Source organism: Cylas formicarius, unplaced genomic scaffold, assembly GCF_029955315.1.
Source record: "Cylas formicarius isolate icCylForm1 unplaced genomic scaffold, icCylForm1.1 PGA_scaffold_10__41_contigs__length_53128322, whole genome shotgun sequence".
NCBI classification, from domain to species: Eukaryota; Metazoa; Arthropoda; class Insecta; order Coleoptera; family Brentidae; genus Cylas; species Cylas formicarius.
Genome location: NW_026844214.1, coordinates 11,545,793 through 11,572,177, shown reverse-complemented (window position 1 = coordinate 11,572,177; position 26,385 = coordinate 11,545,793). Strand labels below are relative to the sequence as shown.

Below are 26,385 nucleotides of genomic sequence, written 5' to 3'. Positions count from 1 at the left end.
TTTTGAAATAGTCATTTAACCCAAGATGGTGAACTTCTTTATTAATAGAGACGTGGATAATACCATTATCCTAATCTAATTCACTACGTTCGCTCTCACTCTGGTTAGAGTTATATAACTCATCTTCCGAACTATAAATACGGCCCGACTGTTTGTTTTTTGTACCTTTACTGTTTTTTTTAAGTTGCCTTCTTTTTTCTTTTTCACATTTTTTGAATCCGCAAATACATTCAGTTGTCATCTGAACATATTTGTCTTCCATTGCAAAAGCTACCTTTCTGTATTCTTTGGTGTCATCTTTAGTCTGTTGGGTTCTGTAAAATAGACTTGATAAATCTGTACATGAGGTGGATACATCATAATGGAATTTCAACTGAAATGGATGCTTGTGTAAATGTTCTTGATATTGCATAAATTCCAGTCCTCCCTTTTGGATAGCATCCAAGGCACGTTGTTGCTCTAATGCTGATGGAGAACCTGACTGTACAATTTCACTTGACCTAGGCTGAGTACTTATTGGATGGCAAGGACAAAACTGCTGCTGGTTAGGGCTTTCTGCAGGGAAACTAAAAATTACCCCTCCAGGAACAATCCGTTTTTGTGCTGCTTGAATTGGTATATTTTGTGCAAAACAAGCGCTTGGTTCTACACCAATGATTGCAGTGTTGAGAACATCCGATATTCTTCTCTCTTGTTCTTGTGAAACAATCACATTTTGACCTAGTATACTTGTGGGTGCGAAATTTTTAAATGATTCATTGTAAACATTACTGCTTGTTGAATAAAATGGACTATTTTGATACATCGCGATGAACAGAAATTTGAAATATGTCGTTTTTGATATTTGATGTAATGCTATATCTGTGTGGATGTCAGTAAATGGAATTATTTTACTGAAAGTTTTAAATTTCAATTCCTGGAATATGACAGTTTCAGTTTTGTTAAATGTCACGTCTATATTTTCTTGCCTGCGGTGCGGTTGTTCGATTTAGGCCTGTAGGAAGTTATTGACAGGCCATTGGTTCATGTTATGTCGTACTCTGCCATAAAAGACCTGAGATCTAGAATAGTATATTATTTAACGAGCGTATTATGAAGGCCATAATAAACGAGGATGATTTATAAAACGAGCCGCTTGCGGCGAGTGTTATAATCATCTGAGTTTATTATGGTCCATAATACTCGAGTCAAATACTATACTTTATCTACAACCATCCACTTATATAGGGTACCTCACCGGAATTGAAATGTGTCATTTTATTGTGAAAAAAAACTATACATGGGAGAAACCTGAAAATTCGGTAGGAAGCTAATGCTGATGGCAGAGCAATTCAGCTAGAATATTCTCAAGATGGTGGCACTTCCGGTTAGGCCGGAAGTGGATGTTAACTTGCTTTATATGAAATGGAACATAATATCATACATTTTTAGATTCTACCATTCACTCAATATCAACACTGGTTACTGTTTATGTATGCTGTTTATGTTATATGTTTATGTGTTATGAGTTGTGATGTAATAAGGAATAAATTCAATGAAAGTCCTGGATTGAACATTTAATAAGTTTAATAATATTTAATTAACATTTACACTTCAGCACACAATTATTTTTAAATTGACGCTTAATAGGATCATTATGTATTACTCTGTCTATTTCATAAAATTGATTGTTATATTAGGGCAGTTATTGAAATTCATCGTAGTTGGTGTAGTACCAATACTAATGTCCGTGGTGTCTTTACTAATCGAAAAAGTGTTATGAGAAGATTCGCTCGTAATAGTAGACATACCTGGATATTGTGAGGGGGTAGAAACAAAAGTACTGTTATTAATATTACAATTAGGGTTGATTTGACTTAATATTTTAGTAGCTGCATCGGTCTTGTTCTTCTGCGAGTCTGCAATATAGCCTTCAGCTACAGAAGCCGACTTCCAGCCTCCGTGGCGCTTCAGAGCTGTCATACTTGCCCCTGCGTCGACATACAATGTGGCTGAAGATCGTCGTAGACAGTGCCCGGTATATCTTTCTGGGTTTTTGATTTGTAAGAAACTTGCAATTTCTCTGCCCATTTTGGCAAACTTGTTAATGCCGATAACTTGTTTTGTGCATTTTCCATTTTGAAAATTCATAAAAAAAGAATCTGATGCATTTGGCAGTCTCAGATTTGCATATTTTTTAACAATATCATGGAACTTCTCAGTAATAGTAAAATTCCTAGGGATCTTGGTCTTCGTAACGGGAACTATTACTCTAGTGCAACCTTCATAAAATGTAACGTGTTGTATTTTCATTGCATGTAGTTCATTTGAGCGGCATGCACCCATCACTCCCATAATTAATGCAACCTAAAAAATTAACACCTCTTGGTAAATACCGTAGGTATGTAACGTCTTATCATTCCTTACCTTTGTAGCCAAATATTTTGTATCAGGAGCTTCATAAATAAATTTATTTATTTCCTGTCCGGTAAATGCCTTAGATTTTTTGGGTTGATAGCCTTCTGATTGTCTTTTTAATAAAGCATGTAGCTTCGCGTAGTGGTCGATCTTGACATTGTGTTTAATATAAAGTGTGCTTTTCAGCATGGAATAAAACGTCCACAAGGAGGACGACTTATACTTTTTAGCCAATTCTTTGAAATACACTAATAATGTATCTTCAGAGAAGGAGGTGGCCTTGTTTCTTGATCGCCAATCCATGAAATTGTTGTAGGCAATTTCATAATTGTTTCTTGATTTCTTGGGAAGTAAATCCAGAGACGCAGCTTCCGCTGCCGCTCGAATTTCCGGGGGTGTTAGTACTTCGTTTTCAGAATCCATTTTTATTAAATCTTATGTTTTAATTGCAAGGCGAAATTTTAAAGCTTCTCTATATGAATATTATTTACTTTACAATTATTATTTCATGAAAGAAAATGTTTGTATTCACGATGAGCGTCGCGTCGGGTAAGCTGTCGCTATGGATACCCGCTGCGCGCTGTCAGATTTAGCCTGCACGGCCTACTAATTCTTTTTAATTATTGTCATATTGGTTTGTATTTTTTGAACTGTTTTTGAATAATAGAATTGAATTGGTAACGTGTGTATGACTTTAATATGGGTAACTTTATAGTAAATTTTCATAAAAATAATAAATGAAATGTGTGAATTCTGCGCCGATTAATTGAAGCCCGGATTATTAAGAATTCCAGAATATTTTATTACACTTGTTGTTTTATGATATAATTACACTTGTTTTTTTATGATATAATTACACTTGTTGTATTATGCGTAGCATAATACTCTCACTGTCAGAAGTATTATGCGTCTATTATTAAATGGTTGTAGATAAACTATATTTATAATTTTGTTATAGAAAAGATATTTTTTCGAAGTTAAGAATAATTGTGTCATGTCATCTTATTGTAATATCGTTAAAACCTTAATACGAAGAACGATATTGTAGTTTTCTCACCAAATTAACAAAAAAATTTTGATTTTTGATCGTAGCATAAAAAGAAAACCAAGAAGTATAACAGTCTAGACTTAGATTCAATGCAATAAAAAAAATTACAAAATTTATTTCACCAAGTAAATATCGGCAACGTGTTTCATCTTATAGAAGTGGGTAAATGAAATTTTCGGGAGTATTTACATATTTTATTATTCGGTATCCTCTTATCTGAACGATAAAAATGAAATTTTCTATAAATGGTACGAAAATAACAGTGTCGTTTCAAAACACATTAAGTGATTTCCACAAAGCATACAAAAGACTGTTGAAGTAAGTTGTTGATGTTGAAATTTTAATTTTCGTTAGCCCGATTTGTCGAGTCGTTACAATCTGGCTTAAATGACAAATTACTTAATTAATTCATTTAAAGGTTAAATAGAGAAAGTCAGCCCTAGTACTACATTTTTTAAAGATATCTTGCACTAGTGATGGCGATTTTCCTAATGTAACGTAGTATAAACACTAATCGATTTTAAAATAAAAATTGATTTTCTTTACTTTTTCATTTTGATTTAAATTGAATTTTGGGGACAAAGTTGAAAATAATTTCATGTTTCGAAAAGTTTTTCAAATTAAAAAAATAACGATTTGTCTACAGTTATTAACCTTTATATGGACATATACAAAATGATAAAAAAAATTCCGCTACAGTTCCAGGAATACGGTATGCACTTTTTCCTCTGCAGCTTATTTCCCGAAGTAATTAATAATAGTGTGCAAAAATAAACGTTTATAATTTATGAATATGGGGTTAAAAAACCTATCAACCTATCATATAAAATTATAATAATTTATGAAACCTATTAGTTATTATATAGTTATAAAAATGATCTTTTTTAACAGATTACAATCTTTTATTATTGGTTCTCAAAAACTATAATGTTACTTTTCATCACTCCATATTTTATGACTTAAATTATAAATAAACTAAGGGCGATATTAGTTGCTCAGGAGAATAAGACTCCTATTGAAAACTCATAGTTTGTACTACTTTATACATTCTGATATTAAATTTTAATGGTAGATCGGAATGAAGAACAGAGTGTGGTCATTGCTCATTGGCGTTCAGCTTATACGATCGGCTTACTCCTACCGTTACGGTCATGGACCTCCCGTAGAACAGTTCGAAGTATCAAACTCATCCGGGGACCCGCTGATTTTAACCCCCTTATTAGAAAATAATCAAATTCAAGAAGCCCAACAGGCCGCACAAGTGAACTACTCCGGATTTCAAGATATTGTCAGCTACGCGGCTTATTTCACAGTCGACAATGTCCACAACTCTAATCTCTGGTTTTGGTACTTCCCGTCTGAAAATGATACCAAAAATGACCCAGTGGTTCTATGGTTACAGGGTGGACCTGGATCATCGAGTTTATTTGCGCTGTTCACAGAAAACGGCCCTTTCAAAGTGGATGCCAATTTGAACGTGAGCATTAGAGAAATTCATTGGTCTATCTCCCATTCGGTCCTTTACATCGACAATCCTGTCGGTACAGGATTCAGTTTCACTAATGACGACGGATACGCTCAAAACGAGACCAAAGTCGGCAGCGATTTGTACAGCGCGCTAGTACAGTTCTTCACGTTGTTTCCCGATCTTCAACAGAACGACTTTTACATTTCCGGCGAGTCTTATGCTGGAAAATACGTACCGGCGCTCGCTCGTACCATTCACCAAAATAACCCATCCGCTACCCTCAAAATTAATTTGAAGGGGCTGCTGATAGGCAATGGATGGACCGATCCAGTCAATCAGTTAGATTACGGCGAGTACCTTTATCAAGCCGGAATTTTTGACGTACACGACAAGGCGACCATGGACGGATACGAGGCAGAGGCAAAAAGGCTTATAGAGGCTGGTCAATTTGTAGACGCTGTTAACTACACGGACAACCTTATTTTAGATGCTATATCAAACGTCGGAATTGCTGACATTTACAATTACCTGAATATTGAAGCTGATCCCAACGAACGCAAGTACGAGCAATTCGTTCAAACTGTCGTACGCGATGAATTGCACGTCGGCGGTACAGTGTTTGATAACGGCGACAATGCTTACGACAATCTAAAAAACGATAGCACTCAAAGCGTAGCGCCTTGGGTTGAAGAACTACTCTCGGAATATCCGATACTTTTGTACAGCGGGCAAGTAGATACTGTGTGTCCGTATCCCCTAATGGTGAATTACATCCAAAAACTGAACTTCAGTGCTGCCCAGGAGTATCAATCCGCCCTGCGGCAAATTTGGACCATCGATAGCGACGTTGCCGGATATATAAAAACGGCTGGCAATTTGACTGAACTTTTTGTTCGCGATGCCGGTCATTATGTCGCAAGGGACCAGGCAAAATGGGCGCTAAATTTCGTTACTAGGTTTACGAGAGGTCTGCCTATACAAGATGACGATAATTAAACATGTAAAGCTAGATTTAAGTAAACTTTATTGTGGACTCGTCGTTTTATTTAAGGCGTAACATGAAATATACTTTTTTTACTCTAAAACATGCAATTACGCGTGCGCCAAGTATCACTTTAAGACGGCGTCATTAAACACTGTCGCAAGCCATTTCGGGCGTTTTCAGTACTTTACTCACAGGTTTGGGAGCGATAGATTGCAACACGTTGATAAACTTCTTCAGTCATTCGTTTACTAAACACTCGCTCCGCTTTGCCTAAATCAAACCGGTTTAAATTATTAAAATACGGATCGCGACCAATAGAAAATATAAACTTCACAGTGCCAACATTTTTTTTTCAGTGGTTCTGAGAAATATGTAACCGAGTGAGCCGTTTCCCGTTGACTTTTTGAAATTTTTTTAAATATTAAACTATAGCTTATCATATTTATAGACACGAAGAAAATTAGTATTCCTTATCTCAATAAGTATGATACTGAGGAAAAAAAATTAAATATAGAAAGTGTTTGACCCTAAGTATATATTATATTTTTTATAAAACTTCTGGATTCCTTCTGCATCGATTTTTGTTGAGTCGAACTAGCCAACGTTTCGCCAATCATCCTGTTGGTTTCTTCGGAGCTTGACTGAAATTGGCTCGCATTTTACTCTGTACCGGCTAGTGTAACTAAAATTGGAAATTTTTATCATGGCTCCATGAAAGTGGTTAATATTTAATGCTTTGACTACGTTTTTTCTAATTAAAAAAACTCAATTGCCCACATGTTCAAAATCAAAACATTTATTTTTTCGAAAACTCGAGTATATCAGGTGCGCTATATTATTGGATAGGTAATTTTTAGTTCAGAAACACAAAATTTTCGGTAGCAAAAGAGTTACAGGGATTTTAAAAATAATGAAAACTTTAAAACGCTAATCATTATGTTTTTTAACCCCACATCAGTTGCCGTCTTTTAAAACAATATGTGTGTTAATTTACTATATAACTCCTATGAAAATGAATATTTAATTTTAGAACCTATACCATTGGGCTAAAATTTTGAAGATTAATGTGTAAAATAAATGGAACCTGTATAAAGGAGATAAAATGAAGTCAAGATTTTGACAAATTAAAAGTTCAATTAAAGACTCCCGAACTACTAATATATTTATTGAATCGCAAATTCATTTAAAATTAAATTACAAGTGTTTCGCAAGAGTAGTTTAGCGATTAAAATCATGTCCAGAAAGTAACGAAATCGGAAGAGTTGACTACTGGTTTTCCCAAGCTACTGGTAGTGCACCAGGTGAAGCGAAAGCCTTCTTTAATACAGCATAAAGGTATGCGTCTACTGAAATGAATAAATATTTCCTTCAATAAATTCCAAAAACTAAAATAGGAAATTAATTCCATCAAGCATTTAAAGTATTTTTAATTATGAAATTATATTAACTATTATTTTTGACAATATTGGTACTGGTAGAATACTTCAACCATATTGATAAGGAACTAAACCTTTGTTTTCCTTATCGGGTGACTTTGAATTTATTTAAATAAATCGGCCAGCTGACAATACCACGTGCGGGCTGATTTACCTTCATGATTGACGTAAGAGCTCGAAAAGCTGTGCATGTGTCTGTGGAACCTGCTGTTTGCAATACGTGGTGATGGGGGAACCTGAAATTTCTGTTGGTGGGATTTGCAAAATATATTTCCTCATCTGATAAATATTGATATTTCATGCATGCCTAGCGACATCCTAGAGCATATCTTAAATATACGTACATACATCGTATGTACTTTTTATTTCTTTCTGCCTCCTGATTATTATAAAACAGTACGGACCATTTCAATTGCATGTATAATTGTTGACGCAACGCAATATTAAGGTATGTGCTACACAATTTTTAGAGAAGATGTCGTTGTACAGCTTTAAAACTTCAAATGCATTCAGGGTTGATCAGCCAATGGAACTAAATCAACTTTTTAAAATTATTTTATAAAAGATCATTTCTCGTAATTGGTTATAGGAAAACACAGTAATTCTAATTTCAAGGCTTCATCTGGATCTGACTGTGTATATTTAACTAAATGAGGTATTTATTTTAGATAAAAGTTTGTCATTATTGTATTGGAAGTTTATGACCCCGTCATGTTGCATTTAGTGTGCAGCAGTACCTAGCGATCGTCGACCACAGGTGAAAGGAAAAGCCGAACTCTGAGCAAGATTGTACAAGTATTGCCAATAGGGCAGCCAGTCCGATATATGCCATATATATTCCGTCAACAGTTCTAATAATATGTCCCAAAAAAGGTGCGGTTATAAGATGGCGGCCAAATTAATCAGACTGCAGGAGTAGAAAAACACATCTTCATAAAATAACGGTTTTTATTCGAATAAAAATGTTCTACAAAGACCCCAGAGATCCGAGAAGCATCTAAGATGCGAAAAATATCAGAGATGTTTTAAGATTATTGTCATTTGGATGCCGCAATTGGTTATTTGCTGTTTTGCGATTTTTTCAACTCGAGGAGTACCTTACTTCTAAATATTAATTGAACTGTTATTTAAAATAACTTTGCCTTCGTGTGGCGTAACCAGTTACGATTATCTTTATTTTAGTTTTCATAGGTATACTTATGGTCCCATAGAATAGGATAAACTGAACCAAATTGAACTTGTGAATCAATGATCGTGTCTCCTTTTTCAATAGTTTTCCAATAGTTTGGCTACAATAGTATTTTCGTTCGGCTAGTTAAAATATTGCTTCAAATACATTTTTCCAACAAAATAAAATTTGATTAGATTAGTCTTGAGACAAACTTTCCATAATCTATGTATAGTGTTTGTCACTGTGGTCGGTTCTACCCGAAGTGGCCATTAACCAGAAGTGGTACGAAATTGAAAATATTTGAAAACGAAAGAGATAAACTTGGGTTGCAAAAATTTAGCCACAATTTATTTTATCCACCAAAAATAACGTACGGTTATAGTGAGAAAACCTGTATAAGTAAAATCCAAATTCGCTTGATAATGACTCGATTTTATTATCTCAAAACAAATGTCAACAAACAAGTGCATATTAATTTGTACTGGCAAATGCAAATGGCACTTAGCGCAGTAATTCCCGATTATAACTGTAAGTTTCTCTTGCGCAGGCAGAGTTGATCTGAGAGAGGAAACGTGTTTACTACTGAAACATTTTTTACAGTATCTTATCCAAAGTGGAAGGTCGAATCATTCGATAATTTTGGTGAGAATTAGAAAATCTTATTAACTTAGGTGTTTGCTTTCCTTTATCGCACTTATCATGCTGTAGGAGGGAACGTTAAATTGAGTTATAAATTACTGGTCAAACACACATTTAATTAATTGTCAATTGCGACTAATATCGTATGGTGAGTGCAAATAATGTATTTATTTAATAGTCTCATAGCAATAACTTTGAACAGAATTCCTGACAAGTCTTAAGGGACATTAAGAATCGAAACATCAAATCTAAAAGGGAATTCATAAAGAATGGGCAGTTTCTAGACTAGAGGTACTAAATACGAAAATATTATTTTTGACTTTTAATGTTTTAATTTCATTCTTAATTTTTTCAAGTTTTTATGGTATAATAATTAAAATTATAGTATTTACATTATTTATTTATTAATCAAAAAATTAAAAATTCAAAAACCTTTTTTCATATTTTTGTATAAATACTTAAGAGATGTCAAGTTACCGGAAGCAATAAAAGAACAACATTTAACAATAACAGTTTTGGAAATAGTAATAAAAAAAAAATTAAAATCATATGCTGGGATTTTATAATATTTTCAGCTCTAGTATCTCCAGTTTAGTGATTCTATTTGTGTATATCAGATTTTTCGATTCCCAATGTCATTTTATTGTTGGTGGCCTTTCAGCGCTTTTGAAGGATAGACCAAGAAATTATGTTCGTATCATAGGCGCTAGGGCGCGCAACACAATTTGTGATTGAATATCGCAAATAAAAATTTTAACCACATGAAATATTGAAAATATTTGTCTCAGAATGGTGCCTTTATAAAAACAAACAATTGCATAACATTATTCATTATCAAATTGCTAGAACCATCAATTGTTAAAATATTATCAAGGACCGAAAACGCCAGAAATGGCTTGTCACAGTGTTAATCCAACTTACTTTTTAAAGTGATACTTTGTTCACACCTGATCAATGCATAATTGGGTATTTTAGAGTGGCAAGTAGAAAAAATATTTTGCAAAATATGTTTTTTTTTTCAATATATTTCAATAAATTATCATCATCATTCGGAGTATGGGCAATCAGATACTGTAGTTTCACAGTATGCCGCAGTTGGCCTTAAATAATAAAAATTATTCAATGAATTATATTTTTACCTCTACCAATTATATTTCTCGCACACTCGATATATTTTTTAAATGTTCTTAGCACATGTTCTAACTACCTCCAATATTGTATATACCTCTTTATAGCGCCTCTGCAGCTGCAAATATTTAACATAAAACGTTTTACTTTATATTTTATTTAGTACATTCAGTAACTTTAAACATTTTTTGTTTTTTAGGAAAAATGGTGAACGGTCTTTGGTCGGTATTTATTGCTATCCAGTTGGTCCATAGCAGCAATTGTTACGTATTTAATCACGCCCCGCCCGTTCGGCAGTTTAAAATAAGAGACGATGTTGGGGATCCATTGATTTTAACTCCATATTTGGAGCAGAATCAGATTGAAGAAGCTCGGCAAGCAGCGCTGGTCAATTACGGCGGCTTTCAAGATATCGTAAGCTACGCAGGCTACTTTACCGTTGACAAAGCGTATAACTCAAACCAATGGTTTTGGTTTTTCCCATCTGAAAATGACTACGAAAATGACCCAGTCCTGTTGTGGTTGCAAGGTGGCCCAGGATCTTCCAGTTTATTTGCATTATTTACCGAAAACGGACCCTTTATCATCGACGGAGATTTGAATGTCACCATTCGGGAAATATACTGGTCGCAGTTTCATTCGGTGCTTTATATAGATAATCCGGTTGGCTCCGGATTTAGTTTTACCGATGAGGACGGGTACGCGCAGAATGAAACTAAAGTTGGCAGCGACTTGTACAACTCGTTGTTGCAGTTCTTTACGCTGTTTCCGGAACTTCAAAATAACGACTTCTTCCTTACAGGGGAGTCGTATGCGGGAAAATACGTGCCAGCTATCGGATATACCATTCATCAAAACAATCCGACGGCCGATTTGAAAATAAACTTGAAAGGGCTGATTATAGGCAATGGATGGACCGACCCCGTCAATCAACTGGATTACGGCGAATATCTGTACCAAGTCGGATTGTTAGATGTTCACCAAAGAGCAATTATGGACGGGTACAAACAAGCAGCTCTAGAAAATATTTTAGTTGGTGATTTCGCAAACGCAACCAATTACGCAAACCGCGCATTACTGTTTGGAATAAGCGAACTCGCCGAAATCGCAGACATATACAATTATCTCAATGTCAGAGTTGATCCGAACGAGAGAAAATACGAGGAGTTTGTACAAACTGTTGTGCGCAAAGAAATACATGTCGGCGATACAGTTTACGGCAACGGTAACGATGTTTACGATAACCTTTGGGAAGATATCCCCCAAAGTGTAGCACCTTGGCTATCTGAACTACTGTCGCATTACTCGGTGCTGTTGTTTAATGGACAAACTGATACTGTATGTCCATATCCCCCGATGGTCAACTACATATCCAAACTAAACTTCAGCGCAGCGGAAGAATATAAAACTGCTGCGCGGGAATATTGGGTTATCGACGACGAAGTTGTCGGTTACATAAAGACCGCTGGAAATTTGACGGAGCTTTTTGTCAGAGACGCCGGGCATTACGTACCTCGGGATCAGCCCAAGTGGACAATAAGCTTTGTTTCGCGATTTGCGAGGGGTCTGCCCATAAACGAGGATGAATGAAAAACTGTTTTACTGTAAAGATCATTCGGGAGTGTACTGAAATAAAACTCCATTTATTTATAACTCGTTAATTTAAAATACGAAAAACGACTGCACTTACCAACTTAATCAAGTTAATCTCAAATATGTGTTCAAAATTTGTCTCACCGTTGGAAACTTCAGGGTGCCTCATGCTGGTGCAACATTACGTAGTGGTTATTCTGGTAATACAATTTGCCTGGTAAATTTTTCTACAAGCAACTTGACTCTCCATCTGAGGTGGTGAACCAATATAACACAAATAAATTAACAAATAACGCAATAACTCAGCTGGTAATGTAAACGATACTGTTGAGTTTTTTACCGTGATCTCTAGATGGCGTTTTTATATGTTTTATAATTTTGCTTTAAAGACTCAAATATGAACGGTATTCAACTTTTCATTCTTATTTCTCTAAATTAGAACAGCATATGGTTTCAATATGAGGGTGTTCTACCTCACGAATCCTGAGCAACACTATCAAGGTCACTGGATATGGAAACCTTCGACACATTTTTGAATTTCAAAATATCAAACGTTAGTAGGGTGCTTCAGCGTTAGGATGCAGAAAAGTGCCCTTCGGTACTTGATAACCAACCAAAAATTCGTATTTCTCATCAATTTCGACTCTTAAGTTTAACCAACAATAACCAAAAATGAAGGTTCTATAGTAAAAATGAGATTTTTTGTAACTTTGTGATTTAGATTTAAGAAAATTCTGATTAGCGTAATTGTTAATAATATGTAACCCTTAATTTTGTCACTGTTTCTAGATTACAGTTAAAACTCTTCTAAATGATATATGTTTTATTTTGTAATTTGCAATTTGTCGGCTAACTATCTAAGTAGCTAACCAAACATTACAGTTTACATTACTGTTAACTTAAAAGTGATTTACTAAGAGGCATTACAATTAACGAATACAAAGTAATACAGAGTAATAAAATTATATATACTTATATAATTTTATTATATATATTATTACGCACAGATAAATTTGGAGTAGAGTAAAATTACATTCTAACATCTTAAATTTTAACCATGGTTAATTATTATAATAATCCTTTGTCATAGCCCTTAAGTTTAGGTTTATCTGATATTAGAATCGATATTTTTATCGCCTGGCGACAAATAAAATCACAATATTATTCAAAATCTTATTTTTGGATAAACAATATAATTAATCGATTATATCAAATTAACATGTAAATGTACCACATTATGTTGCAGTCGGCACTTGCAAGATAGCAATAAGTTAAGTAACCTATTTTTGCAAATTATTACTTACCGCTAATATTGCAAAAAATCTTCAATAAAAGTTAAAGGGTGTCCCAAAGTCGATGGAACATTAGGCAATTTAGGAAAACGGGAATTTGCTACATATTTGGTCACTGAGGTTTTTGACTCTAGTCCATCGATGTAAAATTTTCATTGTCGCAGTGTTGCCGCTTCTATCTATATTTCTGGCTGAAATAGTCATCAATTTAAATTTTTATTGTTGACCAAACATCTCGAAATTTTAAGGAAAAATGTCAGTGATTTTTTGGACAAATTTTCATTGGAATAATTGCAGATCTCTTGGATCTTGGTCGGTGGAGCACAAGCTCCCTGTTTGAAGGAAGTTACAGAAGAATTGTTTGAAATATTTGAGGAATCGGTGGTTGAGAATATATATACCAGATCGCGTGACCTCATGCCACTGTATTTCTACCAACCAACCAACCAAAAAAACTGCAATCCTCCGCATAGAATAGAATGATGATGATGAATGAATTTTAAAATATTTGGAAAATGCAGGTCATTTTCAACATTTGCTTTCAATTAGAATAGCTTTCGTTTCATAGTTTTTGTTCTGACAATTTGGACACAATATCTATGAACAGTAAATAATTTCGCGCTTTTAATCCTTTTGAATATTCTATGTTACACTTTTCAAAAATTTGACTTTTTGCCAATTTATAAGTTCTTGAAACGGTAAAATCATGATTTTATAAACACCTTGTACATTGCACGAGGCACTATTCTACAGGAGATTAGTAACCGGGATATTGACAAACTACAGCATTCTAAGTATTCAAGTATCCCGGCAATAACAATTTAAATAGGGATCTATTTTAAATGAAAAATATAGAAATCAATTATCATCTCGAAAACCGTTAGTCAGAAAGTGGCAGTGGTTCGAAACAATATACGCGGCGTCCTATATAAAAAATAGAGGCAGCAACACTGCGTTACTAAAAATATTTTAGGTGGATATTGCCTAAAATCCGGTTTAAGAACAACACCCCTCATTCTTTTCCGTGATAAAATATATTTTTTTTAATAATAAGACTTATTGATTAATCAAATGAGAAATGACTGACAGTCTATATCTTAGCAAGACTATTTTAAATTAATAATTAAGAAATTTCATTTTTTTTTCTCACAATCAAAGAAAAAAAGTATATAGAAAATGCCATACATTGTTTTAGGCAACAACACGTGTCAACCAGGTGTAAACAGGTAATCGGATGTAGTGATTTACCCTCATTCTTTTTCTTTAAAAATTAAATATGTAAATATACAGAATTTTATTACGAACCCAACGATATATGATAGACTTTACAAATCGTGTCAAAGCTAATGATTGACACGATCTAAAGTTTCAATAATTTCATGTAAAAATAAAGCGTGACTGCGAGCGCTATATCTTTTTTCATGTACGGCAGAGAAGGATGTACAATAACAGCCTCGCATAAGACTCTTGCCAGAAAAAGAAAGGCGTGTGTTCAGTTCTCTGTGTATAAGAGAAAGATAAATATATTCCCCCCCTTAAAATTATTTTGGAGCTTTACCGCCGAAGTCTACCGGCGTTCCACGCTTTTACAGGCTGCGACTATACTGCAGCTGCAGCTAGATAGTTATTGTACATCCTTCTCTGCCGTACATGAAAAAAGATATAGCGCTCGCAGTCACACTTTATTTTTACATGAAATTATTGAAACTTTAGATCGTGTCAATCATTAGCTTCGCCACGATTTGGAAAGTCAATCATATATCGTTGGGTTCGTAAAAAAATTCTGTATATTTATATATATATATATATATATATATATATATATATATATATATATATATATATATATATATATATATATATATATATATATATATATATATATATATATATTTTTTAAAGAAAAAGAATTATGGTAAATCACTACATCTGATTACCTGTTTACACCTGGTTGGCACGTATTGTTGCCTAAAAAGGGTATTCAAACATTGTATGGCATTTTCTATATAATTTTTTTCTTTGATTGAGACTAAATTTATAAAGAAAAATTCTGACGGTAACCAATAAAAAAAATAAAATTAATTACTTTTTAATTAAAAATAGTGTTGCTAAGATATAGACTGTCAATCATTGCTCATTTGATTAATCAATAAGTTTTATTATTAAAAAAAAATATTTTATCACGGAAAAGAATGAGGGGTGTTGTTCTTAAACCGGATCCTCTACTAACAGATCATAGTCATCAATCATCATAGTCTTCCTTCCGTGTTCCGCTTTGTATAAGCTTATATGTTATATGAAACATCCTATATAATAAAAAAATATTTTTATAAAGCTTATCTTGGAATTTAAGGCAACATCTTTTCAAATTGTGATAAACACCTAACGTGTAGTATTTTGATGTTTAAATAGAATTCTACATCAGAATGTAAACTCATTTCCCAGTGGGAGTATTTGATATGCAGCTCTATCGAATTGGAATGTTATCTAGCCAAACCACTTCAATTGTTAGATAATCGCAATATATACCATACAAATCTTTAATTAGGTTTATCGAAGTCCAACATTGTAATGAGCAACATCGGAAGATAAGTGAGTATTGTTATTGTAATTGTATTGTTATGTATGTTGAATTCGTTTGTTGTAGATGAGCACAAAATGGTGAAATACGTCATTATTATATTTATCACGCTTCAGCTGGTTCAGCCATTTTATGCCTATCGCTACAAACTTCACAAGCCTCCGAAACGGTATCCAATACCGCAGGATGCGGACGATCCGCTGATTTTAACTCCGTTCCTGGAACAAAATCAAATTCTAGAAGCGCAACAAGCTGCTGTGGTAAACTACGCTGGATTTAAAAACATCACTAGTTATTCCGGATTCTTTACGGTGGATAAGAGATTTAACTCTAACCATTTCTTTTGGTTCTTTCCTTCTGAGAACGACTACAAAAATGACCCGGTAGTGTTGTGGTTACAGGGTGGCCCAGGAGCATCTAGTTTATTCGCCCTCTTCAACGAAAATGGTCCCTTTATTATCGGAGAAGATTTAAATGTGACCATCAGGGACGTTTACTGGTCGCAGTCGCATTCAGTACTTTACATTGACAATCCGGTAGGTACCGGCTTCAGTTTTAACGACGAGGGTGGGTATGCACAAAACGAGACTAAAGTGGGTAGTGATTTATACAGTTCCGTAACCCAGTTCTTTACCTTATTTCCTGAGCTACAAGCGAACGAATTTTACATCTCCGGCGAATCGTACGCTGGAAAATATGTGCCTGCTCTAGCGTATACGATACACAAAAATAATCCCACTGCTGATCTGAAAATAAATCTAAATGGTTTGCTGATCGGAAACGGCTGGACGGATCCTTATAATCAGCTCGACTACGGTGAGTTCTTGTACCAAGTAGGATTATATGACGAAAGCCAAAAAGAAGTTCTGGACGGGTACAAGGTCTTAGCTCAGAAATATATAGATGAGGGAGATTATCTAAGAGCAACAAATTACACTGACTTTGCCATATTGGGTGATATCGCCACCGTAACAGGAATTCCAAATGTGTACAACTTTGCCGATGTTGATTCCGCACCTCTCGACGGTCCGTACGAGGAATTTGTTCAGACAGTTGCGCGATCGTCGATACACGTAGGTGATATAGGATTTGGCGACGATGAAGTTTACGATAACCTTGAAGCAGACAGTAGTCAAAATGTAGCGCCTTGGTTGGCTGAACTGCTCAGCTACTACCGCGTGTTAATATTCGTCGGACAATTGGATACCGTTTGTCCTTATCCAGGAGTTGTCAACTACCTTAAACAGTTGAACTTTAGCGCTGCAGCAGAGTATAAATCGGCTTCAAGGGAAGTATGGTTTGTTGATAACGATGTGGCAGGGTATTATAAACGTGCTGGAAATTTAACGGAACTGCTCGTTAGAAGCGCAGGCCATATGGTACCGACTGACCAACCAGAATGGGCGTTCAATTTCTTATATAGGTTTACGAGAGGATTGTCCTTGAATGATGATAGCAAACCTGTTAAAGTTTTGTAGAAAATAAAAACGAATCAATCTGATGTCTCTTTTTGACTAAGTTGATTTTCAATTTAACACTGCCTAATGACTGATATAGATTAAACTTTTTAAAATTTAACGTAATCACGAATGATATAGCCGAAACTTGTTGATTTTTACGTAATCTAACTTCAAACAGAATCAACAAAAAATAAACATGTTTTCGCAGCAATTGTAAGGTGTGTTTAATGAACAAAGGCACATGTCATATTTATTCTTCTTCTTTTTTTCTTCGAATTATTGAGTTGCATATTTGTGATAAAAAGAAATTATACTCTATTATGTTGAAAATTGCGAATTCATTTTCAATAAAACATACATTCCCATAAAATTTATTAGTGTTAAATATAACCAGAATTTCAATCAGCACTGGTAGACAGAGCAGAAAAAATATTTATTATTATTTATATTTAAATTGTGTTGTTTTATTTTTTGATGAGAAAAAAAAAGAAATTCGTTTTCAACTTAAAGGAAAACTAGTCTTTCTTTTTCCTCTTTAGATGGATTTATTCAACTTAACCATCACGTTCTGCTTTAGGAATGCAAACGAATATTTAATATAATAATCTAATAAATATGAATTCTCAATAACGATTAACAAAACTACGATATACTAACTTGTAATGAGTGCTGCTGTTCAAAGTAATAAATTAAAAAGGATAATTCTCTGAGATTTGCCAACTTATTTGATGGGCAGGAAAAATAATTTTGTTTAAGTTTTAATGTGTGAACTCTTTAAGAAATGCTAAAAATATTAGTGTAAACCTTCTATTGTCCCGAGAAACACCAAGCTTATAAATTTCAAGAAAAATTAGTTGATTTGAAACTTCTAGCACACCTTAAATATTAAAGCATCATTTTCGGATACGACATGCTGACGTATGTCCCATTATTCATGAATAAATCCGTATTGGTCACCTTAAAGACAATGTCCTATACACCTTTTTTGGTTAGTTTGAAGCACTTGAGTTAACTCTAGCAGAACAAAAATTAGAACATCATCTGATGGTAGTCATACTTAATTATTAAACTTCCGTATAACTTAGTGTAATCATTTGTTTAGTTTTTAGAGCCGCTTCGAACATACTTAATTAGAATTACGTTATTTGCACTAAAATAGTTGAAGTGAATTTTAGTCTATTATGCCCGATATTTTCCATTTCTGAATTGGGAGAGTCTACTGAGTTTCACGGAACTACGAACCCTGGTACAGGAACTAAAAATAACTCCCCATAAAAGAGTTATTGTACTTCCTCAAGATTATAAGAATTTTCTGGGGGAGGGCAGGGAACTGCTCGAACTTTCGAGTTTCCGATGCTTACTTGAGGTTGATCGACCATGATTCCCCAGATATAGTCAGAGATTGTCGAACCTCCATTGTCTTTATTTTAGAAGACGAAAATTTAGCAAAATGTGACTTACTTAGCGTATTGTACACTGAAGGTAAAATACCCAACGCAGAGGCCTAAGTTAATATCTGTCAAAATTCAATGTACGTCAACGTTTTCACACGCAAATCGAAGTAAAATATCCGTAACGAAAATGAACATTCAAAAACTTAATAATACGTGTGTCAGGCAATACTGACATCAAAAAGTTTAAATGGTTTTGCCACCTAAAATGAACAAACTTTCCAAGACTTACTCCGATTCCATTCTTAGCGCTTTAATGCATAACCTTAGTAATATAGCTTACGCCTCGAATAATGTTAAAAGTTTTCAAAAGTTCAAAGCATACGTGTTTACGAAATAAATATCAGACCTTTAAAAACGTTTTTAAATATTTCCACATAAAATGATACGAATACTCATGATGCGGAAGTTTGCAGCGCGTAAAGCGTAAACTTTTATATTTTCCTCTCTAAAGTTTATCTCGCAAATTGCTGGAATTATAGTTGCGCGATAGTTCTGCCTGCCTTCATGCTACGGTTTGCTTTATTTGTTTTATTACCGACCTTTGGCGATCCCGGTTTTTGCTAATTTACATAAATCTTTAGGCTTAGGAAAATTTGGAAACTGATATGAAATGCCAAATCAAATATTTTGCTTGAGGAAAATATAACGATTATAAACATGGAATCACCCAGTCATTTCGAGAAAAAAAAAGTCATCGAGCAGTAAAAAGCAGTTTTTCAAAATCGATTTCATTAAAAAAATAAATGAAAATTATTACAATTTTCTTAATACAACAATTAATATAAAGTGTAGATTTCTAAAAAAAAATTCTGAAAATGAAAATTTAACAAGAAATAATTTATAATAATAAAAATAATAATCGACTTTATATATGCATGTATAAATGTACAAACAATATGAATTTATATACACGGCGAAATCTAGCCTAAGGCTATTCAAACTTATCCCTGGTAAACCAGACTAAAACCTAGTTTATGTACATAGCGCATAAAGTTATAAATACACTAATTAAGATAAATTATGAATCATAAAGTGAGTAAACATTTCATTATCTACTGTTCCCAATGCAATAACTATGTATGCTATATTAGAAACTATAATTACTATTTTGCCAAGTAACAGATACCAACAAATAAATAAATTTAAAACAGAAGAATAAAAAAGAGAATTGTATATATCTGTGAAATAACCCATACGTCTCTACTTGCTTGTTAAATAAATAAATTTTGAAAATGGCTTTGAATTTTTCAACATTATGATTTATGAAATCATAAAAATTTTTGTAAGCTACTGTTCTGTGCTTTGGTGTTAAAAATTTTAATTTATTTCTGGTATCTCTGTTATGCATATCAGAGTTCAGCTTGAATTTATTTTAAAGACTTTCTAAATTAAGAAAAGTGCGTTGTGCTAAACCTCGTACAAAACAACCTGAATGATAAGTACCTCGATGAAACATGTTCAACCAGTGAAGTTCATTAATTTTATGTGTTATATAATCCGATTTTCTTTGGTTAAATATCAAACGACAGCAACTATTCTGCACCTTTTGAATGCTATTTTGTACCGACTGTCGAAGACGGGGCTCGCAGATAAAGCTTGCATAACTAAAATGAGAGAGTAGTAATGACTCGCACATCTTGGAACTTAAAAAATGACGACTGTAGCAAAGTTGCTTAAGTGAGATATATGGCCTTTGGATAAGAATTTTAATATGTTCGGCAAAGAGTAAATTGAATTGAAATTGAAATTGTGAACATCAAATTTGACAATAAGAAGTCTATGTTTGTCTTCTTACGAAATAGCACTCGTTTGTACAAATATATTTGAGAGTTTGGAATATTTTCCATAATTTTAGAAAATGCTGGACGGATGGCTATAATGCGCAGATCGTTTAGAGTTGTCGGTGTTTTGGTTTTGGGTAAAGGAATTCCGATATATATATATATATATATATATATATATATATATATATATATATATATATATATATATATATATATATATATATATATATATATATATATATATATATAATAAAATCATGATTTTTTTCTTAGGTATATATTATAGTCCGTTACGTAAAACAAAAGAAGAAAGTTTGTAATTCATAATAAATTTATTTAACGTTTCGACCGATGTATTCGGTCTTTTTCAAAAAAATTGAAAGGGTTTTATACAAGGCAACGAGAACAATCGAACTCACCCTAATTTTGAAATCGGTGTAGAAATAAAAACATTTAGATACAACACACGATGGCACGATTTAAAATTGTAGAAATAAAACTGTACATATAAAATTGTAAAACCAACAAAACAGCTATTCACACACACTGTAGTGAAACTAAACATTCATTCGATTTTCAAAATGTAAAGATACTGAAGACAGAGCCTAATACTAAAAAAAAAGAACTCTACGAATCGATAGAAATTCAAAAAAACAAAAAATCCATAAACTTTAAAACAGACACAAAAGGCCTTAGTAAAATTTACCATACAATTCTAAAAACTAAATTAATAAGGGTAGCTGTTACAAAATTAAATCTAAATTAAAAAAGAAGTAAATAAATAACATCGCCGGGAAAAAAACGTACTATATATGTTCTATATATATATATATATATATATATATATATATATATATATATATATATATATATATATATATATATATATATATATATATATATATATATATCTGCATAACGGGCGCCATGAGAACGGCGCCCACGAAGGCCCTGGAGGCTCTGGTGGGGCTGCCCTCTCTGGCGGATCGGGTGCAGATGGAGGCGGCCAGGACAGCTGTGAGGCTGGCGAGCTGCGGGCTCTGGAGGGAGGGAACCTTCAATCGGGGACCGTACGACATTTTGGAGGGCTGTCGCGGGGATCGCGGGGTCATGGGCATGCCGAGTGACGTCATGATCCCCGAGATGACCTTCTTTGATAAATTGACCTTTCTCTTTCCATCAAGGGAAGATTGGAGAGAGGGCAGAGTCGGCTCCTGGGATGGACTTGTCTGGTACACGGACGGGTCCAGAATGGGAGATCTGGCCGGAGCTGGAGCGTACTGCGAGACAACGGGATCCAGCTTGTCGGTCCCTCTGGGTCAGTACTGCACTGTGTTTCAGGCGGAAATTTTCGCTTTATTGATGGCGGCCAGAGAGGTGCTTCGGCTCAACTACGGAAGCAGGAGAGTCTTCTTCTGCTCGGATAGTAGGGCTGCACTCATGGCGCTGAAGTCAGTGCGTACGCGCTCCTTGTTGATAAAGGAGTGCAAAGGGGTACTGAGGAGGGTGGCTGAGGAGAGAAAGGTCACGTTGGTCTGGGTCCCGGATCACACCGGTATCCGGGGCAATGAGGCAGCGGACGCCTTAGCCAGGGAGGGCTCTTTGCATAGGCATATAGGGCCAGAGCCCCGCTTGGGGATCGCCCCGTGTGTGAGGCGGCGAGCTCTCGAAGCCTGGGCGAGAGACCGGGCCGCGGGGGGCTGGAGAGTTGCTCCGGGATGAGGCAGGCGAGGCTTATGATGTTATGATGAGTGTAGAGCACTAACAGGGGCCTACACAGGACATTGCAGGCTTAGGAGGCATCTTTGCTTGCTAGGCATTGGAGACGACCCGGAGTGTCGGTCATAATTGAAAAACCTCAAAATTTAAGCAATGCGGCAAAATCCCGGAAATATCCGAAGTGGCTGGAATCCGTGGGCAACGAAACTGACGTGGTAAAGTGACGCTTCCCGCACGCTAGATCGGCATGTAATTAGGTATTTTACAAATGGGAGTAGAAAAACGGCATTTGAGTGACGAGTTTATTTGGCAGAAGCGGAGCGTAGGGAAACGAGTGTTTAATTGCCTAGTGACTTAAAAATTTACCAAACGTGTTGCATACTATACTTTTTCTACGACCGTCAGTTTTTGGGTACATTTTCGCAAAACAACATGAATACTTTCACTGACACGAGCGTCAGAATAGGCAATGATCAAAATTCAAGGCGTGGGAAATATCTCCGAAAACATCCGATTGCTCTCAAACCCGTGTGGTAATATCCCGGAAATGTCCGAAGGTTCTCGGATTCGAGGGACAAGAAACTCACGTGATAAAGTTACGCATTTCCGGACGCTAGATCCGTGTATAACTAGGTATTTTACAGAAGTGAATAGAAAAAATATATGAAAGGCTAGGTGGTTTGTACCTATTCTAAATGCCTATTAAAAATAATTAAAACGGGCAAGGTTGATGGTGGGTGTTATTTTGTTGGTTTAATTGGGAAACAAATCAATTGAAAATAACTTGAAAATATTATAAAGATTTTATTAAATAACATAGCTGCAAGGTTTTGTTGTTGTAGAAACATAACAGACTTTAAATTCATTTTTATTAGAATTAGGCTTTATATATGTCGCGACCAATATATAGGGCATAATGCAAAATCCCTACTATTTTGAGTAATCTGCAAATTGGCTACACTGTTTTAGGCAATTTGTAAAATGTCCGAACCGTCGGTCAATTTGAGGATTAAAATTTTTTCCACATTCCAAATCGGACAGTTGGCGAATCATAACGGCGAGCGGAAAGAAACAAAATTTTTGGAGAAGTTGAATATTTTAAGGTAGTAATACGAAGTATATAAATGCGAAAGAGAAAACATCATTAATATTGTGAGACTGCAAGTCCCGAATAAAAACATATACCAGAAGTCGTTAAATGTTTGATTAAAATCCATTGTTGCCAAGTTGTACCTTCTTCATTCATTGTATCAACTCAACTCAACAAGAGAATAACTATAAACTAAAACTAAATGTTCATAATTCCAATTCTTCGCCATGTTATCAAAAAATCTTTACACAACAAAATCCATCTCAAATTAGGCATTATTTTTGTTACCGGTTCCAATAAAGCTGTAAACAAAAAAATAGATTCAACCTCGGGGTGTGTTTACGGTCGTAAAATGTGCATCTGGCACTTCGTCTTTTCGAGGCAGAAGTCTAGGAAAACATTCTGTGTATAAAAGTATCATGAAATGTTTATAAGCGCGTAAATAAACCAGAAATGGAGAACAGGGTGTCATAAAGGCAACTTATCCCAAACACAAAAAATCAATTATGAGACAAAATGACTTTTACAGTCTGTTTTATGACCTTCTGGTCTTTTATTGCGGAGACGCGGCGACTTTCTATACGGCAAAATTAAACATTATCAAAGATAATTAGCTGGATACCCCGTATAATGTAATATCCGACGAGTTAAAGATCCTGAACAAATATTTCCGACAGGGCCTTCCATTGTTTATTAAATGAAAATTTAATTTTTAAAAAGTGAAATTTTTACCCTAACTACAACTACTCAAAAACCATGCCGATTAAATCATTTATAAACCAAATGAAACAAACGAAAATTTAAAAATAAACCGGACACAATTTTAATATTGAAGAAGCAATCAAGATGTTTCAAAGAAATTTCCACAACATTAAAGTTATAAATTGCCGAATATATTAAGAGAAAAATAAATACCAACTCTTGAAATATCAATCAACAAATCGATTAAAATATTACAGCGGTCCTGGACTTGGTATCAAATTCACAGAGACTCGGCATGTTGGGTCCATCCAATTAGGGCGCATTACCACAGAAGAAGTTGAATAGTTGTCTGCAGAATTCATTAAATACAAATTATGCAAACTCCCTTTTCAAAAAGCGATATGTGAAAAGTGATCTGGGCGTTATTAAGGTTAATTACAACGGGCTCTATGCTATTTTGTTTGTAAAAGGTGCTGGACTGCATTTTTCAAACTCTCAAAAAGTATATTATTAATTATATTTATAATTGAATTTATTACACTTAAAGCAGAAGATCTCACATTTGATTTTGGATTGAATATATGATGATATAGGAAGTAGCAACAATCTGGTTTTGTTAAAGGAAATATATTTTTCATCTTATTATATCTTGTTTACTATTATCGAAACGGTGAGGTTGAAAATCACTACCTTTTAATTCATTGTTCATAACATCCTTTATCACGGATATTGACGTTTACGTGACATTGATGTTTTTGTAAGTAGGCAGGTTTCCGGTAAAGCTTTTTTTCTACTCCCGTCTGTAAAATACCTGATTACACCCGATCTAGCGTGCGGGAAGCGTCACTTTACCACGTCAGTTTCGTTTCCCTTGAATCCGAGTCACTTCGGGGATTTTACCGCACGGATTTGGGAGCAATCGGATGTTTTCGAAGATATTTCCCACGCTTGGAATTTTGACTTTTGCCAATTCTGACGGTCATGTCAGTGAATGTATTCGTGTTGTTTTGCGAAAATGTACCCAAAAACTAACTAACTAAGAAAAAGTATAATATGCAATACGTTCGGTAAACTTTTTAACTCACTCGTTTTTTAAAAACTCGTCACACAAATGACGTTTACCGCATTTGTTGCATAATATACTAATTTTCTACTCCCGCCTGTAAAATATCTAATTACACACAGGTCTAGCGTGCGGGAACGGTCAGTTTACCACGTCAGTTTCGTTTCCCACAAATCCGAGCTACTTCGGACATTTCCGGGATTTTACAGCACGGACTTGGGAGCAATCGGATGTTTTCGGAGATATTACCCACGCTTTGAATTTTGACGTTTGTCAATTCTGACGGTCATGTCAGTGAATGTATTCGTATTGTTTTGCGAAAACGTACCCAAAAATTGACGGTCGTAGAAAAAGTATAGTATGCAACACGTTGGGTAAACTTTTTAACTGACTCGTTTATTAAAAACTCGTGAGTCAAATGCCGTTTACCGCACTTGGTGCGCGCATGTCGTGTTCCTTACCTATGAATATATTATTGAATGTCGGGTTTATCCAGTAACAATAACTATGAAGGTCGTAAAATCTTTTTGAGGCAAGGCCCGTCAAAAAGCATTATACTTTGGGACACATCATTCTTACCTACACGCGTTTGCACAATATTTCTTCTAGGAATTCGCTGTGTCTATATTATCGTGGCAGAAAGGCTATACAAATGGTTTGTAATTGTCGAATTTCTTGCAGCAAACTTTAAGGCAAACAGTAGCGCACATGAATGTATTCAAATACTAACACTGTGCTCCAAGGCCTTGCCACCTCGAAGTATGTGTTTCTGCATCATAATGGAGCCAATTCCTCACATGGAGCCAATTCCTCACTACAACAGTCTTACCATGTCCCTTTCAAGATTGTTAAAAGTATCGAGAAGATATTCGCCATTTAAATCAGTAGCTGTGGCGTCATTGGCAGCATAAACCGTCTTAAACCAAGAGGAGATTTTTATTTTCTACAAATTTTTATTGCACATTTACAATACAGCTGCCAAATATCTTTGAAATAAACTAACTTACATGCATTCAAGGTTTGAGTCGATGTGAAGCCGACGAAAATTTACTCATTCGACTGACACAAAATCTCTCTCTTTTTCTCTATTTGCTATTGATATGGGCACGCCTACTCGCCCATTATCGAGATCCGCCGAGGAAGTTTTGTATTTAGTCAAAGCCAACACATGACTGACTGAGTATAAGCAACAATTATTTTCTGGTTGCATAAATGTACTTTCCAGGTCCATCCGGCTTTAAACCTGGATGTCAGTTAAACCGATGCAAATACTCATTCCTAGGCATTCTGCCGCGAGCGGGTTTAGGTTAATTTTATTTATATAATTTTTTGCATCGTGGCGCCACAGGATGTATTCGTGTCATATTTAAAAGGC

The 26,385-nt window shown here is 34.8% G+C and overlaps 5 protein-coding genes across 7 annotated transcripts in view; 3 read left to right on the top strand and 2 right to left on the bottom strand.

Moving 5' to 3' along the window:
* LOC132708315 (venom serine carboxypeptidase-like) overlaps positions 1 to 5,940 on the top strand; it is a 28,688-nt gene extending 22,748 nt beyond the window's left edge. Inside the window, exons 1-2 of one of the 2 annotated variants that reach the window (XM_060680578.1) lie at positions 3,710 to 3,763; positions 4,518 to 5,940. In XM_060680578.1, the coding sequence (XP_060536561.1) occupies positions 4,524 to 5,909 (1,386 nt within the window). In that variant the 5' untranslated portion in view covers positions 3,710 to 3,763; positions 4,518 to 4,523 and the 3' untranslated portion in view covers positions 5,910 to 5,940. Of the gene's footprint in view, positions 1 to 3,709; positions 3,764 to 4,517 lie in introns of those variants that run through there. The other variant, XM_060680579.1, reaches the window with a different exon arrangement.
* LOC132706694 (uncharacterized) lies at positions 35 to 888 on the bottom strand. Its single transcript, XM_060678174.1, has one exon. The coding sequence runs from the start codon at positions 803 to 805 to the stop codon at positions 71 to 73; it is 735 nt and encodes a 244-aa protein (XP_060534157.1). The 5' UTR covers positions 806 to 888; the 3' UTR covers positions 35 to 70.
* LOC132700375 (uncharacterized) lies at positions 1,651 to 2,820 on the bottom strand. Its single transcript, XM_060667646.1, has 2 exons — positions 2,407 to 2,820; positions 1,651 to 2,346 (listed from the first exon to the last, which is right to left on the bottom strand). The coding sequence occupies exons 1-2, from the start codon at positions 2,818 to 2,820 to the stop codon at positions 1,651 to 1,653; spliced, it is 1,110 nt and encodes a 369-aa protein (XP_060523629.1).
* Positions 5,941 to 9,033: 3,093 nt separating the features above from the next.
* On the top strand, positions 9,034 to 12,549 carry LOC132702688 (venom serine carboxypeptidase-like). 2 transcript variants are annotated; one of them, XM_060671457.1, is made up of 2 exons: positions 9,034 to 9,147; positions 10,472 to 12,549. In XM_060671457.1, exon 2 carries the CDS (start codon positions 10,477 to 10,479, stop codon positions 11,860 to 11,862), a length of 1,386 nt encoding a protein of 461 aa, XP_060527440.1. In that variant the 5' UTR covers positions 9,034 to 9,147; positions 10,472 to 10,476; the 3' UTR covers positions 11,863 to 12,549. The 2 variants fall into 2 exon arrangements, with proteins under 2 accessions (XP_060527440.1, XP_060527439.1); XM_060671456.1 differs by lacking the exon at positions 9,034 to 9,147 and adding an exon at positions 9,202 to 9,292 and having other exon boundaries at positions 10,472 to 12,548.
* Positions 12,550 to 15,436: 2,887 nt separating this feature from the next.
* LOC132703356 (venom serine carboxypeptidase-like) lies at positions 15,437 to 17,232 on the top strand. The gene is made up of 2 exons (XM_060672571.1): positions 15,437 to 15,749; positions 15,805 to 17,232. The coding sequence occupies exon 2, from the start codon at positions 15,816 to 15,818 to the stop codon at positions 17,214 to 17,216; it is 1,401 nt and encodes a 466-aa protein (XP_060528554.1). The 5' UTR covers positions 15,437 to 15,749; positions 15,805 to 15,815; the 3' UTR covers positions 17,217 to 17,232.
* The last annotated feature ends 9,153 nt before the right edge of the window (positions 17,233 to 26,385 follow it).

Excerpts from the sequence above, each read along its gene's own strand:
- LOC132700375 (XM_060667646.1), bottom strand. The coding sequence starts at position 2,820 with ATGGATTCTGAAAACGAAGTACTAACACCCCCGGAAATTCGAGCGGCA. Across the intron at positions 2,347-2,406 it reads CAAAATATTTGGCTACAAAG|GTTGCATTAATTATGGGAGT; the intron begins GTAAGGAATGAT and ends TTAATTTTTTAG.
- LOC132702688 (XM_060671457.1), top strand. The coding sequence starts at position 10,477 with ATGGTGAACGGTCTTTGGTCGGTATTTATTGCTATCCAGTTGGTCCAT.
- LOC132703356 (XM_060672571.1), top strand. The coding sequence starts at position 15,816 with ATGGTGAAATACGTCATTATTATATTTATCACGCTTCAGCTGGTTCAG.
- LOC132706694 (XM_060678174.1), bottom strand. The coding sequence starts at position 805 with ATGTATCAAAATAGTCCATTTTATTCAACAAGCAGTAATGTTTACAAT.